Source organism: Heloderma suspectum, chromosome 2 (assembly GCF_057233095.1).
Source record: "Heloderma suspectum isolate Gila_16-S chromosome 2, 16-S_ref, whole genome shotgun sequence".
Classification (NCBI taxonomy): domain Eukaryota; kingdom Metazoa; phylum Chordata; class Lepidosauria; order Squamata; family Helodermatidae; genus Heloderma; species Heloderma suspectum.
The window spans coordinates 348,005,383-348,024,295 of record NC_139459.1 but is presented as its reverse complement, the minus strand read 5'-3'; the positions used below and the strand labels follow the sequence as shown (position 1 = coordinate 348,024,295).

Here is an 18,913-nt window from a genome sequence, read left to right as displayed (position 1 = left end):
GACAAGTTCCATCACAAGAATCTACCAGCAATGTCTCCAGTTCAAGTCTGAGAAAAAAGACCAAAGAAGTGGTGGGAAAGCACAGGAGGGCTGCACATTTAGACAGCATTTTCTGGACCTCCCATAACGTTCTGTCAATGAGGGAGTGTGATTGCACAGTAAAAGCCTCACCTGGAAACAGCCATAGTATGGGTAGATCTGGATAGACAACCTGAGGAAACAGAGCAGCTGGAGGAAAAAAAGACAGATAACAGCACTGGGGAAACGGGGGCTGATTACAACTGGATATTGTCATCGTTCAGACCCCACCCCAATGAAATGAAATGCAAATGAACCACGGTTGTTTAAACCATGGGTAGTTGTGACCACAAGGGAGCGAGTGAGTGTGCTGCCTCCCAACTACTTGCCTGCTTCCACTTTGCTTCCCTTTGGCTAAATAAACCATGGTTTCTTGTTGGGTTAAAATTCTGGGTCATTTTTCCCTCAGCAACCCAGTGTGCCATGTTCAGACATCACAGCAAATAATCAGGCAGGGTTTTCTGGGTCATTTACTAAAGTGGACGTGGGCAAGTGGTAGCATGCTTACTCGCTTCCACACAGTCACAACTACCCATGGTTTAAACAACCCATGGGTAGCCATGCCATGCAAATTGGGTCATAGTGAGCTTCCAGAAGGGGGCTCCCAGCGCTAACACGTAAAGGCATCGTGCAGCTATTCTGTGCAGCTATTCTGTCCCTCCCCTCCCCCCTTAACGGTCTTTTTCTGATAAGAAAAAAAGATGGAAGTGGCTGGAAAACACGGGGGGGGGGCTACAACGTTAGATGTTTTCTAAACAACCATAGCATGGGTGGATTTGGATAGGGAGCCGGAGGAAACAGAGAAGTTCAGAGGTGGAGATCAGCTGCCCTTAGGAAGTGTCATTGAGAGATGGACATGCTGGAGAAATCCCAGGAGGGGGGTTTGAAGAGAGGTTGCACATTATGACCCCCCCAAGCCTTCTGCAGCAATTATGGGGGCTGTCAAAAAAGGGCTGGTTTTTCCATTAATGGTCTTCAGGAGCATAGACACAGGCCAAGAACATCTGCCTGGCTCCAAAGGGTTTATAGAGAGAGAATTCCACAAGGCTGTCAATTCAGGTTTTTTATTAAATAAATGTGCAATACAAGAGCAGAACAAATAAATAGGAATCAATGTTAAAAATTCAACACAGACTTCCATTCCTTCCAGTATTCTGGAATAATCACATACACTCTACCCGCAAAAGAAAATGGACGAATATAACATTAAGTATTTATTTATTTGCCAGAGTTCACATTTTGTTTCTAACAGATCTCTTGTGCCTTTAAAAGCCTCGTAACCATAGAAAGCACTTCAGTGAAAGGGAGCCACAAACACTGACTGTTTTACTTAAGTTTTTATATTTACTGTTTTCTGTCACGATTCTTGTTCTAAGATCTAGGAACAGGAAGTCCTGCTTAGAAACCATTTAGGCTATAAAGCAGGGAGGGGGAACCTTCAGCCCACGGAAGTTCCCCATCCGGCCCGTGGAGGTTTGGGCTCCCTCTGTGGGCCCCACCCCTTCTACTCCCCAATCCCTGCCCCTGGAGGCTACCCGGGGCTTGGGGAGGGGGCTGGAATCAGAAACCCCAGTCTGTGGGGGAAGCCTGTGCAGCGAAGCCAAGTCCCCAGCCAAAGCACTGGGTGGATGGTCCACCTGGCACCCCATTACATCATTTGGCCTGCGGAAGGCTAGGTGGGAGGGGTCATCTGGCTCCCACCCTACCCCTGCTGTAGAGCTTTGCCTTTCTCTCATGAAGCTAGAGAGAGAGTAGACAGGAGAAGAGGTAGAGGTGGAAGTGCTTTCCTTCAGAGTCAGCAATCCAAATTCACACCCCAATACACCCAGAAAAAGGGACAAAGCCTGTCCCCAGAGAATAATGCTGAGGGAAAAGTGAAGATCAAGTCGTTTGTATCACCATCAAAAAAATCCACATGGCTTTTTTCATAGTCCAGTGACACCCGGATCTTCCTGGGCTCATGCCTCAATCCCAAAAGGGTCCGCTTAGGGGAAGTAAAAGCCGTGAGTTGGTAAGGAGAGAATGGGGCCCTTAATGAGTCATGCAGTGCCTTCCCCAGAGCCCAGATCCCTCCATTGGGATTAAGGTTGACCTTTCCTTTCCTGATGATGGACTCTCTGGCGACTCCCACTGCCCAAACCTCCCACTTTGCCACCATCTCCTCTTCTATCTCCCACCTTCCTTCATTAGGACTTAGGTTGATCTCTTCTTTCCTCCTGACTGACTCTTGTGCGACCCCCATTGGCCTCATCCCTTTCATCTCTTCCACCTCCACCTCCCACCAGTGTCTTCCTGAAGTGAATCTCTCAGGGCCCAGTACAAAGGGCTCCCAGTCGAATCTCTCTGGGTTGTCCGGCAGCTCCTGCTTTCTGCTTTCCCATCTCACTCTCTTCAGATCATTAGACAGAACAAGGTTGGGATGTGCCGTGTCTGGATCTAGAGTCACATTTGCTGCAGGATAAAGGGAGAGAGAAGAGGCTGGATGGTGGGTGTGACAATAAAGGTATCAGCCTCACCTACTGGAGAGTGACTCGGAACGCCTCCTTTCTCCAAGCTTCACCCAATCTGGTCAGGAGGCTGAGCAAAGAGAAAAAAAAAGTCCCTCCCTCAATCCGAAGCAGGTTGAGTGCAGAGAAAAACCAGTGGTTGATGGAGGCACATGGAACCCACTTAATGGGATAATTCTAAACTCCCACATCTCTGAAAGGAAGGCCAGGATCTCTTCTCAATCATCACACAGTGCAGGACATGGAATAATGGGCTCAAGTGACAGGAAGCCAGATTCCAGCTGAACATCAGGAAAAACTTCCTGACTGTTAGAGCAATACGACAATGGAACCAAAGACCTAGGGAGGTGGTGGGCTCTCCCACACTGGAGGCATTCAAGATGAGGCTGGACAGCCATCTCTCAGGGATGCTTTGACTTGGATTCCTGCATTGAGCAGGGGGTTGGACTCAATGGTCTTATAGGCCCCTTCCAACCCTACTATTCTATGATTCTGTGATTCTAATAAAGCAGGCGCTACATTTAATCCAAGAATGAGCGAACTGGAGGAGACAAAAATAGAGATGAAACTAACCTTTTTACATAAAAGTCAGTTCACAGGTTTTGAAGCTGCGCGCCCTCCCCAATTACATCAGTGCTTGGGGAAGGGGAAAATTCACCTATTGCAGTGTCCAAAAACCTCATTTCATCCATGGCAATCCACAACCATGATGATCATAGCCCTGTTTACAAAGAACAGCACCAGATGATTGGGAGGGGGGGAGCCTGAGGAGGGAATCACTGAGTTGCTTAGGTGACCTAGGGACACTTCTCTTTCTTCCTGTGTTGTGCTGAACACAGATTAGGAGGACTGAGTATGACCCCCTCATTGCCTAGGCAACTGGTTATCTTCCTAAACTTCTAGCTTTTTTGCTCTGCTCTGCCAAAATGGTCATGATCATCATGGCTGCATATGACTGCAGGAGAAACAAATGGTAAATGCAAACGTAAGCCTTACTTAGAGTAAACCCATCAACAAACTTAAGTCTCATTCATTTCAATGGGTCTACTCTAAGTAGGACTTGCACTGGATTTTACCCAAACTTAAAGGTAATTGGGAGGATTCCACAACCCACAATATCTCTTCCGAAGTTTCTGCTGAGAGAGATACTTCAGCTTAGCTCTAGAAAAAGCCATTTTATTTCAACTTCCACTGAAAAATGGATGATGATGATGATGATGATGATAATAATATACAAAGCATTTCCAAAATATTTCGAGATTAGTGATCCTTACATCATCCTTGAAGAGTAGGCCAGGGGTTTTATCCCCATTTCGCAAAGGGGTGTGTGTGTGTGTGTGTGTGTGTGTGAGAGAGAGGCTGGTCTCCTGCTGTCATGTCCAGATTGGCCCCAACTTCTCCAGAAGAGGGAAGTGTTGATCTATTTCCACATTTCTAATTAGCCTGTCACTAAGCCTAAGGTCATGCAACTGAAACAGCTGCATACTGCTTCCCTGTTCACCCACCTCCACTTCCCTCTATTGCTTCCCCTGTGCCAAATGTGAGATTGGAAGTTCCTTGGGGCAGGGACTTACCCTCTTGTCCTCTGTAAAGCACCATCTACATTGGTGGTTGTATATAAAAACAGCAATCTGTGTAATGCGACTTGATTAAATATTTCTACAAGGATTGCGGGCGAGTCTCCATCCCCCATCAAAAAATTCCCATCTGCTTCAGCTCCTTTCACATAAAGTTACCAATTCGCTTACAGACGCAATTCAAAGCTTTGGTGATTAGCTTTAAAGCCCTAAATGCCTTAGGTCCAGGACACCTGAGAGGCCTCCTCCACCAACCTGCCCACTCCCTAAGATCAGGTGGGGAGGCCTTTCCCCGTGTCCCACCTGGAGTGGAAGCTTGGTTGGTTGTAACACGAGATAGGGCCTTTTCATGGAACACATTACCCCATGAGATTCAGATGTCCCCCTCTCTGGCTTTCTTCACTCTGGCTAGCAAAGATCTTTGTATTCTGACAGGCTTTTGCTTTACCAAGTAGACGATGTTTTTATCTGCTTTGCCTGCCTATATTGTATTATGCTGGACATTGAGATTGTGATTTTAACTGCCATCAGCCGCCCTGAGTAATGCTTAAGTATTAGAAAGGCAAGGTAGAATTGTTTAGATAAAATAAATAAATAAATAAATAAATAAATAACATTACCTTTCTTCACCACTTGTTTTAGAGGACCTGCTATGAGGAGGAAAGTATGACAAATTTAAAGTCAGACCACCATATGTACAGCAACATATTTTCCTGTTAAAAGATCCCTCCCATATTAAATAACGTTTTCAAATCAGTGTTTAACAGTATACAATAAAATGTTTGGCCTCACAACAAACTGTATCCCTGGTGGAACCTGAGGCTGATGGGACTATTGGCTCAGGATCAAGGGGGTAGTTCTACCTCTGTAGAGACAGCTGAGGGCCCCCTCACAGAGGAGTGTGCCATCTCAGTGGGAGATGCCTCTGGTTTCCTCACAAAAGCTATAACTCCCCTCATTGTCCCCTTCCAGGGTTCTTGTCTCATTTTGCCATTCATCTAGCTTTTCCCTCCCTGCTGCCTCTGCTCTTGTTTTCTCCTCCTCCTCTCACCTTGTACCATTCTGCTTCCTTTGTCTTTGGAGCTTTGCCTCATCTGTCCCTTTCCCTAATTCAATCACAGCTACAAGTAAATTTAAGATTTCTTGATTGATTTCTACAGGCAAGTCTCACCTTACTCCCTAGGTTCATTTAAAATCAGACTCCCAATGTGAACCAGCAAATGACCCATCCAGACAATGAGAAGGTTCTACCCTTTTTAAATCTATATGCCTCTTCTTTCATCCTTTTGCTCCTTTTCCACGCTACCAATTACGCCCTGGTCTTCTCCCACTCAGCCAGCCTCTCCTGTCACCTGCCAGCTGCTTTGTGGTGCTTTGAAGCCTCCTGGGCTGTCGCAGCCAATTCTACCAAGCCAACTACTTCTATTTCACTCACTCCATGTCTTTTTCAACTAGTGCTCAATGCTCTGTGGCTACTGAGCACACTCAGTCTCATTGGGTGGGGGGGCAGTTCCCCCCTTAGGTTTGATTTTTAAAAGTTTGTTTGTACTTCTGTGAACTTTCAGGTCCCCTCGGACATGCTGATATTTCCCTCTTGTAGCTAGGTGGGCCTTGTTTTGGCTACAAAGCTGTCAGCACTCTTTACCGTTAGAAGGGGTTATTAGGCCTGTGCTTGAATTCATTAAGTTTTGAGGGATGCTGGATGTGATCTCTCAAGACTTAGCCAGGAGGTCTGCACTTTGACCATCTCAAGTACTATCTAAACACCCGTTCTGTTTCACTCCTAGGAATTTACCTTTCTTCCATGTTTGCTCTAGGCTTAGCAGAGAGGTCTCCTCAATGGCAACCCACTCCAGTATTCTTGCCAAGAAAACCCCACGGAACGTATCACAAGGCTAAAAGAGATGACGCCGGAAGATGAGACCCTCAGGTCGGAAGGTGTCCAATATACTACTGGGGAAGAGCAGAGGGGATTTCCAAGTAGCGCCAGAAAGAGTGAAGCGGCTGGGCCAAAGCCGAAAGGACACTCAGCTGTGCATGTGTCTGGTGGTGAAAAGAAAATCCAATGCTGTCAAGAACAATATTGTTTAGGAACCTGGAATGTCAGATCAATGAATCAAGGTAAGCTGGAGGTGGTCAAACATGAGATGGCAAGATTGAACATCGACATCTTGGGAATCAGCGAACTAAAATGGACAGGCATGGGCGAATTTAATTCAGGTGACCATCATATCTACTACTGTGGGCAAGAATCCCTTAGAAGAAATGGAGTAGCACTCATAGTCAACAAAAGGGTGGGAAAAGCAGTACTGGGGTACAATCTTAAAAATGATACAATGATCTCAGTATGAATCCAGGGCAGGCCATTCAACATCACAGTGATTCAAGTCTATGCCCCAACCACTGATGCCAAAGAAGCTGAGGTTGATCGGTTCTATGAAGACCTACAACACCTTCTAGAACTAACACCAAAAAAAGATGTCCTCTTCATCATAGGGGATTGGAATGCTAAAGTAGGAAGTCAAGAAATCACCGGGATAACAGGCAGGCATGGCCTGGGTGTACAAAATGAAGCAGGACAAAAGCTAATAGAGTTTTGCCAAGAGAACACGCTGATCATAGCAAACACTCTTTTCCACCAGCACAAGAGGCGACTCTACACATGGACATCACCAGATGGTCAATATCGAAATCAGATTGATTATGTCCTTTGCAGTCAAAGATGGAGAAGCTCTATACAGTCGGTAAAAACAAGACCTGGAGCTGATTATGGCTCAGATCATGAGCTTCCTGTTGCAAAATTTCAGCTTAAATTGAAGAACGTAGGGAAAACCAATAACCATTCAGATATGACCAAAATCATATCCCTTATGAATATACAGTGGAGGTGAGGAATAGATTTCAGGGATTAGACCTGATAGACAGAGTGCCTGAGGAACTATGGATGGAGGTCCGTAACACTGTTCAGGAGGCAGCAACGAAATCCGTCCCAAAGAAAAAGAAATGCAAGACAGCCAAGTGGCTGTCTGATGAGGCTTTACAAGTAGCTGAGGAAAGAAGGGAAGCGAAAAGCAAGGGAGAAAAGGGAAGATATATCCAACTGAATGCAGAGTTCCAGAGAATAGCAAGGAGAGACAAGAAGGCCTTCTTAAATGAACAATGCAAAGAAATCGAGGAAAACAACAGAATGGGAAAGACTAGAGATCTCTTCAAGAAAATTGAAGATCTCAAGGGAACGTTTTGTGCAAAGATGGGCATGATAAAGGACAAAGAAGGCAGGGACCTAACAGAAGCAGATGACATTAATAAGAGGTGGAAAGAATACACAGAAGAACTATACAGGAAAGATCTGAATGTCCCTGATAGCCATGATAGTGCAGTCACTGAACTTGAGCCGGACATCCTCAAGAGTGAAGTCAAGTGGGCCTTAGGAAGCATTAGTAACAACAAAGCTAGCGGAGATGACAGTATTCCAGCTGAGCTATTTAAAATCCTAAAAGATGATGCTGTTAAAGTGCTGCATTCAATATGCCAACAAATTTGGAACACTCAACAGTGGCCACAAGACTGGAAAAGGTCAGTTTACATTCCAATTCCAAAGAAGGGCAACGCCAAAGAGTGTTCAAACTACCGCACAACTGCGCTCATTTCACATGCCAGCAAGGTGATGCTCAAAATCTTACAAGCTAGGCTTCAGCAGTACGCGAACCGAGAACTACCAGAAGTACAAGCTGGGTTTTGAAGAGGCAGAGGAACTAGAGATCAAATCGCCAACGTTCGCTGGATCATGGAGAAAGCAAGAGAATTCCAGAAAAACGTCTATTTCTGCTTCATTGACTACGCTAAAGCCTTTGATTGTGTGGATCACAACAAAATGTGGCAAATTCGTAAAGTGATGGGAGTACCAGACCACTTTACCTGTCTCCTGAGAAACCTGTACGAGGGTCAAGAAGCAACCATCAGAACCAGACATGGAACAACCGAGTGGTTCAAAATTGGGAAAGGAGTACGACAAGGCTGCATATTGTCGCCATGCTTATTTAACTGATATGCAAAGTACATCATGAAAAATGCCGAGTTGGATGAATCACAGGTCAGAATTAAGATTGCCGGGAGAATTATCAACAACCTCAGATACGCAGACAATACCACCCTAATGGCAGAAAGCGAAGAGGATCTCAAGAGCCTCTTGTTGAGGGTGAAAGAGGAGAGTGCAAAAGCTGTTTTGAAACTCAACATTAAAAAAACGAAGATCATGGCATCTGGCCCCATCACTTCCTGGCATATAGAAGGGGAAGAAATGGAAGCAGTGACAGATTTCATTTTCTTGGGCTCCAAGATCACCGCAGACGGTGACTGGAGCCATGAAATTAAAAGACGCTTGCTCCTGGGGAGGAAAGCTATGGCAAACCTAGACAGCATAGTAAGAAGCAGAGACATCACCTTGCCGACAAAGGTCCGTCTAATCAAAGCTATGGTTTTCCCAGTAGTAATGTATGGCTGTGAGAGCTGGACTATAAGGAAGGCTGAGCGCTGAAGAATTGATGCTTTCGAACTGTGGTGCTGGAGAAGACTCTTACGAGTCCCCTGGACTGCAAGGAGGTCCAATCAGTCAATCCTAAAGGAAATCAACCCTGAGTGCTTATTGGAAGGACAGATACTGAAGCTGAAGCTCAAATATTTTGGCCACCTAATGCGAAGAGAAAACTCTCTGGAAAAGACCCTGATGTTGGGAAAGATTGAAGGCAAAAGCAGAAGGGGACGGCAGAGGATGAGATGGCTAGATAGCATCACCGATGCAATGAATATGGACTTGAGCACACTCCGGAAGAGAGCGCAGGACAGGAAGGCCTGGCGTGCTATGGTCCATGGGGTCACGAAGAGTCGGACATGACTGAACGACTGAACAACAACAACAACTCCTCCTTGATCTTTTCCTACTGGCACAACAGTGACATAGGTGCGACACTGCTGGGGCAATGGTGCAAAAATGGTTGGTTTCAGTGGTGTGAAGGGGAGCTTGATCAGAATAAAATGCTCAGAGGACAGTCCTTCTCCCAACAGTGATGTTACCCCGCTCTGCAAAAGAGGTGGTGCGGAAGTCAATGGAGAGGTGGTGCGGAAGTCAGTGGAGAGCCCCATGTTCTGTTTCTTGGCCACAATGGAAGGGAAGATACCTTTGTAGCAAAGGTGCAGAACCCTTGGTCTTTGGGCCTAATCTGGCCTGCTGGGTTTCCCAATCTGGCCTGCGGAGCCTTCAAGCACCACCCCTTTAAGGAATCCCCCTGGGAGGACATCCCCACTGTTATCTCCAATCTAATTCCTCTGCACATTGGCTTTATAGATAAATCGTTTCTCAGAGGATCCTCCATGGATGAGCAAACACATGAAGGATGGACTGGGGCTACACTCTGTGGCCTTGCTTGTGTTGCATGCCATACTAGTCCTGCCTCTCCAATATCTGTATGCTGAGTGCAGAGATCTGAAAGGGGAAACCTGCACATGAGCAGCAATTCTGCTAGTGCCAATGCATACACTGCAACATTTTGTTGCGTATCCCCAATAGTCAGTATCAACAGCTAAGTTCCTCCTCACTGTGCCACAGAAGTCTCTGCTGTGGTGTCTTTGTGGCCATTGGATTGTGCTGGTAGGGCGAAATAATGGGTTGTTTTGCCAATGCCACATGTTGATTGGTTCCTTCATTGCATGGCTTGTGTTATATGAGTTTGTCTAGTATGAGTTGAGAAGCAAGTGCCAAGACAGTACTCAACAGCTATGGTGCTTTTCATTTTACCGAACTGAAAGCCAAAGGGCAAACAGAAAACAAACTCCAAAGTGGGGAAAGAGTTAAAGCAGGGATGGGGAACATGTGGCCCTCCAGATGTTGTTGGACTGCAACTCCCATCATCCCTCACCATTGGCTATGCTGTCTAGGAATGATGGGAACTGCAGCCCAGCAACATCCATAGGGCCCCACGCACCTCGGATTGAAAGGAATATCTCTTTCACAGTTTAGTACCCCACACTCGTTTGCCACCGCTTCTCTGCTCTCAATTAGCCCTCCCAAAACTGACTTAAAAACAAACAAAAACTAGAACAAACAGTATCAGAACACCAATACAGCCTCCCCTTGATCTGGTGTTCTCCAGATGTCTCGGACTATACAACTGCAGGACATTTGGTCAGGGAAGGCTGCTACATGCCAGGGCTTTTTTTTAAAGGAATTTTCACTGGGGAGGAATGAACTCAAAAGGGCTTTTTAAAATCATGTCAAAGTGCATTTTTATTTTCATTGTAAGTAACTAAGCACATGCATTTAAATAAAGAAATGTCATAAAACATGTGTTTTAATGGAATTTAAAGAAACATGACAAATTTAACTTAAAATGTCTGGAACTACGAAGTAATATTTTTACAAAATCTGCTCAGCTTAAATCTCTGGAAGAGGCTGACGTTGTCTCCTGTCTCTGATTGAGAGAAAAGGACAACAGCAGGCCAGGGATCATAATAGGCTGTACCAATCCCACTCAGAGCTACAACTAGCTGTTCATTAAGAGTCTGTGTTGACATATGTATTTGTGTGTCATCCAGCATAAGTTTATGCAGGGACACAATTCTTTCAGTTTGCATTGACTGTGGTGAGGGACTTGCAATTGCTGCCAGAACTTTTTGCACCATGCCAGAATTTACCCTACACTAGATTCCTTCCATGGTTTCCCTATGGGCAAGTAGTACTATCCTCTATCCTATGTCTGCTGTGATCTTTAATCAGTCCATATATTGTCTGTTAAGTGCAGTTGCAGGCCTCCACCCCTGCCACCACCCCGTCTCACTGCCCGACTTCCAGTCACCTAGGCTTGGACTTCACAGAAAGTGACAAACCTGCCTGGGATCTAAGTTCCAAGCTTCCTTCAATGCAGGCTTAAAAAAAGAAAAAAAGCTCTAGCTGGAGAGTGCAAAGGGACAACAGACTTCCCCAGCCAAAGCTTTCCATCCCGGCCCTTGACCCTCCATTTGCTTCTCCAACCCTCCTACATCAAAAGGCAGGACTTCTGGGAAAGCGGAAGAGTCCCAGCAGGGCAGCCTTATGGGAAATGGTGTTCCTGATTCACAGTTCTATTATATTCTGGAAACAACAGTTATACCTAAAAACACTCACACGGTTATTTTAAGGGTGCTCCTCTCTCCATATGGATTTGAGAGACCCCAAGATAATAATTAGGTATGCAGGGCTCACCTTTTAAAATATCTAGGTAGGCTGAGCCTGCCCCACATTCCATTCCTGCAGCTCTTAGTCAAAATGGCTTCCAAAGCCCTGGAAGCCTTTTTCTCCTCCCACATGCCTCCCCCACCCCACCCTAGTTTGCACACAAGAATTTGAAAGCCATGAAACTCCTTAAGGTAACAGGTCTAATTGAGCCATATGGGTTATATAGGGGCAGGTTTTGCTTAAAACAGAATGAGAAATCCTAAATCACAGAGGCTAGAAGAGAACACCAGAGAGCTTCTGCTATTGGGCAGTATAGAAATTAAACAAACACAAACAATCTAAATCTGCATGTTGTTTTCCCCAAATGTAAACCAGGGTCAGTCAGAATTAAAAGGGCACTTTGGGGGAGGAGGGGAATTTTGAGACCACTGGAGGGGCGGGGAAACTCATGAGGACTGGGGAGGGGGGTATTTCCCTTGCAGTTTATATGTTAGGAATGCCCTGCTACATGCCTTTGTACTTAGCACCTCTGTCTATTGTTAGGTGTCATTAAACACCTTGATCTCTACAGGTGGCAGTGTAATCCACAGAACTCATGCCTGTGAGATTTCTTTATTTGAGGTGGAGGATAACTTAAGCAACTGGGTGTTCGTGCAATAAAACTTGTTATTCTTAACACACACAGCAGACTTAATGAGAGACAAGTCAGACTAAGAATGCTAAGCAAACCTCCAGATGGAACCCAAATCACACACACACAGGAAACTGCCAGCACAATCTTATATTCATGTCTACTCAGAAGGAAGTCCCACTGAGTTTGGTGGGACTTACTCCCAGGTAAATGGGGACAGGATTGCACCCTAAACTAACAGCAGTCATCTGTTTTCCCAGACCTGTCAACTAAACAGACCTCACCAGTCCTCAGGTTTCTGTGTCTCTGAAGTCAGCCACAGTCTCAAAGCTCAGGTTTGGGGGTGATGTTTGTCAGAGAGCAGCAGTACATGACTCTTCCTTTCTCAATCTCTCCCTTCTCAAGAGTCTGAAATGAGTTTTTATAGACACAAAGCTGTCATTCTCCGGATATTACATCATCAAACCTAATCCTAAATAGTCCTAAAGGGACTTTTTGGGCGGACATATTAGGCAGGAACACTGCGATAAACAAGTCCCAGATTGCCTTTTGTGCAAGCTGTTATCTTCACGTGTCTTTAAACCAATAACTTCTTCATTAATCATTTACCTTTTCAAGTCCGTTTCTCCTGTCTGTACTTTCATTATGCTTAATCAGGCACATCTGACTTTTAATTGGGGTTTTTCCAGCTACACGCTTTATTGACATTAGCCTGGGACTTTCCAGTACCAAGTACTGCTAGGGTAAACCTTGCACTTTCCAGCAGGGCAATTGGTTCCATTTTCAAAATGCTTTTCCCAGTAAGAAGTTTCTCCTAACATTCCTCCCAATCCATCTCCATCCCTTAGATCTAGTCCTGCCTAGTCTAGAGCAGCAGAGAACAAGTTCTCTTCTATGGGACAGCTTTCAAGTCTGGAAGGATGTTATATCCCCTCCTCAGTCATCTCTAGCCTAAATATATCCACTTCCTTCTAATTTTCCTCATAGGACCTGATTTTCATACCCCTGACCATCTTTATTGCCTTCCTCCGAACATGTTTATTTTTTTCTACAACCATCCTGTTTAAAGTGCAGCACCAAAAACTGGATAAAGTACTCTAACCATGCTTTCAGACAAGCAGCTCTTAATGCAATATATTCATTGCTCTTGTTCTGCAAGCTACATGTGAAGTTTATTTATTTATTTGTAATACTTATATCCCACCTTTTCCTCCACAGAACCCAAGGCTTGATCCTCCTCTTCTCCATTTTGCATGAGCCTCAGCCTCTCCATTTTATCCTCACACAACAAGCCTGTGAGGTAGGTTAGGCTGAGAGCCAGTTACTGGCCCAAAGTCACCCAGTGAGCTTCAGTTCATGGCCAAGTGGTGACTAGAACCTGGATCTCCCCAGTCCAATACTTTAATTACCACACTACACTGGCTCTTCAGTGTTCATCGCAACTGGATTTGCAACTGACTTTCCATACTAATGGGGGGTATTGTGCTTTTTGTGTTCAAACAGTGCCACATTCTGCCCACTTGTGGGTTCTGTGACTGGGGGCATTTCCAGACAAGGCTTTCATGGTACCCTTGCCTCATTCACAGAACTTTACAGGGGGGTCCAGATGTCGTTGCTTTCCACTCGTAGCCCTGTTGGGTTTCTCCAGCACTTCTCCTATCACTTTTCTTGCCCTAGAAAATCTGTTAAGTAAGAAAAGACGGAAAACCTGCTATGCACCACGCCTTCTGATTGCTAGCACTAAGACCTGGCCACCTGGAAGCACCTATAGCCATGTGGCTGGGAAAACCTTCACAGTACCCATATTTTAATTTTTTTCCCCATTTGCTTTTTAAAAAACCCAGTTTCTGTCTCTGTTGCCTCCAGAATCCACTCTGCCCTCCCCCTTCCCTGTCTTGGCTAGGTACCCAAGCCGGCCACCTGCTGGCAGAGATTGCAGCAGATAGTTCTGCACTGCAGCTGCTGCAACAGGCAATTCCTTTCCTTCCTTGCACAGGAAGCCCTTTTGCTCCCAAAGAGATTGTAAAATAGAAACAAAACAAACGGGGAGGGGCATGCACAAATGCCCTAACAAGCAAAGATTTAAAAAGAGATCACTGGTACTCCCTCCCCTTCCCACTGCATCCTGTCCCACTCAAAATGCAAAATACTAGGGTGAGAGAGCATTCTTCCATTGAGACAGATAGCAGATTTTAAGCAAGCAAAAAGGAGTGTTTTTCTCCCCAACACAAGTGCCACTCTGAACTCCGTGTAACTATTACTAAGAAACAGCACGGTGGTGGTGGTTTGTTTTGTTTTAATGTTATCAGACAATCGAAATGGTGCAAATAATAAAGGATCTAATTAAAAAAAACTAGTTCCCCTCCCAGGACCCATCGTTCAACTATGTATTCGTTCCTTTATCGATTTCTCTTTCAAAGATCGCAAACAATGTGCAAGGTTTCAAGATCTCCTAATCAGGCAAGATGTTTAAAAAGCAGGTTAGAGGGAGGTAGGAGGAAAAAAAGAGTGATTGAATGTTGTAGTCAAGATGTCTGCATAGTCAGAGAGTTTTTCTACACGAGGCATTTATTGTGTGCTCGTCATTCCCTACTTACGGTTGTTTAATTATTTATTACATTTCTATACTGCCCAATAGCCGAAGCTCTCTGGGCATTTTACAGGTTCTTTAGATGATTTCATGGCCCTCCAGTTTAATTCTGCTTTTAAACAGCACTTTCTGTGAGATAATGCGGTATTATATTTGAAAGCAAGAGAAAACGCTTTTTCCACTTGTGTAATTGCACTTTCTGCTGTACCAACATGCCACCTAGAGGTTATGCAGTGGAAAAGCGGGAAAGGAAAAGCTATTTGTGTAGGGCTTGGATCTCAATTCTGCAACGAAACTGAAAGCAGATACAGCAGATTAACAGCCATGTATAGAAAAGCTCAGAGTCTTAAGATGATATAGAGGAGGAGGGTTTGCAGACATTCACACTGGGCTCTGCCATGTGATATGATGGTTTCAAGTTTCAGTCCCCCTACCACCACTCTGGAATAAGAAAAGAACAGACAATTGTTGAATCTTCATTTCTGAAAATATAAAATCCAGGTGTTAACTTTAAACTCCATCTGGAACGAACTAGATACATTCGTTGGTTGGTAGAAAGCAGAAACAGAGATCAGCTAGGCAATCTTTATATTAAAAAAAAGCTGAAGATACCACACTATATGGAGCTTTTCTTATGATCAATTCTACTGCCTTTGTTTTTTTGTTGTCTTTCGCAGCTGCTGCCTCAGGAGCCGAGATTTATTCTGCTAGCAGGTGGCTTGGACTGGGCTAACAAACCAGGGGGGAGGGAAGCAAAGAGGAGTCTGGAGTCAGCAGAGAATAAAGGCAGCAGAGACAGCAGCTTGAGGAGGGACTTGAAATACAATGATCTTGGGGGCAGGGAGCATTTTGCAGGATCTTGCAGGGAGAGAACAGGCAAAGAGGGGAGATGGATGCTTTTTTCCCCTCTCAACTCTCTTGAACAAAGGTCACCAAGCTGGGCAGGAAGAACTGGGCGCTACAGCGAAGGTGCACTGAGTGATAGGTTCACCTCTTTGATACAACAGTGCACATGTCACAACCACAGCTCACTGAAAAGGCAGAAGAGCAGTGCTAAGACCCCCTCCGACATGGGTGGAGATCGTGCTGCTCTTCCACACTTTTTTTTTTAAATATATAAACTGGATTATCCGCAGTCTAAAAAAACCCACAGAAGCAGCATGAGAAAAACCTGGAGATAGCATGGGGAAAACACGACTGGCCAGTGACTCGATAATGTCATGTGACTGCCCCGTAAAAATGGAATGAACAAATGGTGGCAATTGCAGATTAATGCCTCATCTGGAAGCAACCCAGATGGGGTCCAACTAGTGTGCAATCAAGCAGAACTATTACTTCTTTTTCTGCCTGTAGTCCCTTTCAGCTATTATCCTGCATGAGGGTGTAATCACATGGGGGAAGAGAGCAGGGCCATCCCAGTTTGTTCTGCCCCCACATTGGGGAGTCCTGAAGTGGGGAGCCTGCTCTATCACCACAAGCACGAACTCAAGACTCAATTGATGTACAAATGGTACGTATGCACAACAGAACACCGGTAAAAGTCTGTTTCAAGTTATAACTACAGGTGACTGGGCTGGCTCTCCAAAATCTTATACTAGGGGTGTTGCACCTCTGGCCAGCAGGCAAAATCTGGCCCACCTGGGGTCCCAATCCAGCCCACCATGGTTCCCCAGATGACCCCATCCCTTCCATGGCCCCTCCCACTCTTCCTTGACTGCTGATCATTTTGTAGTTTCCTGGCTTTTTCAGGTTTTTTTCTCCCATTCTAAATGGTGGAAATGCCTCTCCTAAGACTTAATTATTAGCAGCAATAGCTTTAAGGGACAATAGGCTGATATTTTTAGTCCCACCACTTTTGGCTTTGGATACATCCCACCACCGAGAGCTTCTCCAAAATGGAATTTGGCCCTTGAACTCGATCCCTTTTGTTACTAACCTGTAACAAAGAGAAAGGGTTGTTAATTGTCTGGCAAGGATCTGAGAGCTTCCAGGATGTAAGAAGGCTGACCTGTCAGTTGAAGGAAAAAGGAATGGTGGGGAGGGGTGTCGGGAGGGGAGAAGAAGGAATTAGCTGGTACAAGTCCCTAGGAGCTTATAGGAACTATCCTGGGGGGTTGGGATTAGGGTAGGGGGTGTGTTTCTGTGAAGGAATGAAACTGTTCAGACATTTTGTGTTTGGTTTTAGTTATAAACTTACTGTCTTCTCTTTAGAGGCTGTTTTTGCCCAGGGGAGGCATTCAAAAGATCAGCTCAGGAAACTGAAGGGGACGAAAGAAATCCAGCTATTATAAGAAACAGAAACAGCAAAATTCTCCTACCCCCCTGGATGGCTAAGAGGTTGGGAGGAAGAGCTGGAATAAAAACGTAAGAAGAGCCCTGCTAGATCAGACCAAAGGCCTGTCTTGTCCAGCATTCTGTTTATGCAGTGGCCAAGCAGTAGCCTGTGGGAAACCCACAAGTAGGACATGAGTGCAACAACACCTTCTTGCTCATGTTTCCTAGCAACTGATATTCAGAGACATACTGCCTCTGATACTGGAGGTAATATATAGTCATCATAACTAGTAGCCATCAATAGCCTTATCCTAGGGGTGCCTCCAGTCGATTTGCTGCGAGCTGGCTCTGTTTCAAGGTTGTTCGGGGCACATGATGTTGTGGCAATCCCGCAGCCACCCTGGAGCTTTTTGCAGAAAAAAAGGATTTCCTGAGCCTACTTTAAGTCCAATTCCTTTCCTTAAGTCAGGTTCTCCCTGGTATAGTTGTTGTGAGCCCCAACTCCATTTACCTCAGATATGCTAGCCCTGGCCAGGGGTGTGCCTTTCACCGTGACCCCAGTCAAAGGGTGTTTCCTGCCCCTGTGTTACCTAGCACAAACCAATTAGTGTCTACTCAGAAGTAACTCCCATTGTGGTCAATGAGGCTTGTCCCCTGAATGCACACTTCAGAATTTACAGAGATGCCCCTCAGTCGAAATAGTGCATTTTAAAGCACTAATTCCCTAAAGGCTGTAAAGCGCTATCTCAAACCTGCAATTCTCCGTTGTTTGGTTTATTGTCATTCGGAAGTAACTAATTTGCACCTTTGACCCTGCGTTGCATCGGGTTAGAAAGGGGGCTGGTTTCCCATCCCTATGTTTCCCAGCCCAAACATGTGTGTGTCTACTCAGAAGTAGCTGTCATTGTGGTCAATGAGGCTTGTTCCCAAAATGCGCACTCCAGAAGTTACTGAGATTCTCATGCCTCAAAATAACACATTTAGGAGCCTTAATGTTGAAGCTGCGTGTCTTTGATGTTTGCTTCCCTGCTTTTTGGAAGTAATAAATTCGCAACTTCGATCCTTTGCAGCATCGGGAGCTTCAGCGGAAAGGAGAATGGGGATTAGAAAGGGGGCTGCTTGGAGCCATGGTGCTTCAAGTATTCAGAGGGTTAACTCTCCTAAAGGCCCTGAAGATCTATGTTGAAGGTGTTTTGTCAGCAATGTGAAGCTTTGTTTGCAACTTTGTCAGCTGTAAGGAAGGATGGGGGAAACCTCTTGCATTGTGGGGGGAGCCTCTTGCATTGGTTGATCAGTCCCTGCCAGTCTGGTGATGTTCACTCCAATCCCCCCACGCCACCTGGAAATATGTTCCTGTGAAGGGACTTAGAATGGTGCGGTGCACTCATTCGTGGAGCCCTGCATGGACCAAAGCCAGCTCCTTGAAAATCTGGTGAAGCTACCATTGGCTTTTCCTTCCATTGTCATGGAGACACCTCCCCTGGATGTGGATGAGTCATACTGGCAGATTTGTTGTCGGTTTACCCTTGGTTTATGGCTTTGTTTTTCACCCCAAACGTCATTGCCTTACCACACTGCCCAGTATGGTGAGCTGGCTGGATTAGTAAGTAAATTACAGAGGTTATAGGGCTCTTTTAGTGTAGGCAGCCAGGAAAATAGACATATTTGTTACATTTCTATACTGCCCAATAGCCAGAGCTACTGGTAGCAGCAGTAGAGACCACAGGATGGATTACATTAACTAATTTGCTCCCTTCCTCTCATTCTCAAAATGCAGCCCATGCTGTCAGTGGGCCATGAGGTTCAAAAACTCACAAGGCCCCTGTTCCAAGCCAGTTGGAGTACTGAGCAAGAGTGCCCCTGGTAAGGGAGGGGGAAGAACCTGCAACATTTGTTCTACTACTTAGATAGCAATAATACGAGCATACAACCAGCCTCACCCCTGCCGTCTCAAACCTTCATTCCTCTATCTCCCCACGCCGCCCATACTTTGGCAGTGCCTGAAGGCGGAGAAATGGATAGATTTGACTTAAGGCCCAGGGAACC

At 45.4% G+C, this 18,913-nt stretch overlaps 2 protein-coding genes across 3 annotated transcripts in view; both read right to left on the bottom strand.

Moving 5' to 3' along the window:
• Positions 1 to 210: 210 nt before the first annotated feature.
• LOC146355431 (uncharacterized) overlaps positions 211 to 18,913 on the bottom strand; it is a 39,192-nt gene continuing 20,489 nt past the window's right edge. The window contains exon 8 of one of the 2 annotated variants that reach the window (XR_014787172.1): positions 211 to 228. The gene's annotated coding sequence lies outside the window, so the exon portion shown is untranslated. Of the gene's footprint in view, positions 229 to 12,011; positions 12,412 to 18,913 lie in introns of those variants that run through there. The other variant, XR_014787171.1, reaches the window with a different exon arrangement.
• Positions 1,116 to 11,732, bottom strand: LOC146355432 (butyrophilin subfamily 1 member A1-like). The gene is made up of 3 exons (XM_084830628.1): positions 11,400 to 11,732; positions 4,783 to 4,812; positions 1,116 to 2,529 (listed from the first exon to the last, which is right to left on the bottom strand). Exons 1-3 carry the CDS (start codon positions 11,440 to 11,442, stop codon positions 1,874 to 1,876), a joined length of 729 nt encoding a protein of 242 aa, XP_084686754.1. The 5' UTR covers positions 11,443 to 11,732; the 3' UTR covers positions 1,116 to 1,873.

Bases quoted from the DNA above. Each gene is read 5' to 3' on its own strand.
- LOC146355432 (XM_084830628.1), bottom strand. From the start codon at position 11,442: ATGGAATGTGGGGCAGGCTCAGCCTACCTAGATATTTTAAAAG. The intron at 4,813-11,399 runs GTGAGCCCTGCA...TCCTCCTCATAG, and splicing joins CTACCTAGATATTTTAAAAG to CAGGTCCTCTAAAACAAGTG. The intron at 2,530-4,782 runs GTAATGTTATTT...TTTATCCTGCAG, and splicing joins AAAACAAGTGGTGAAGAAAG to CAAATGTGACTCTAGATCCA.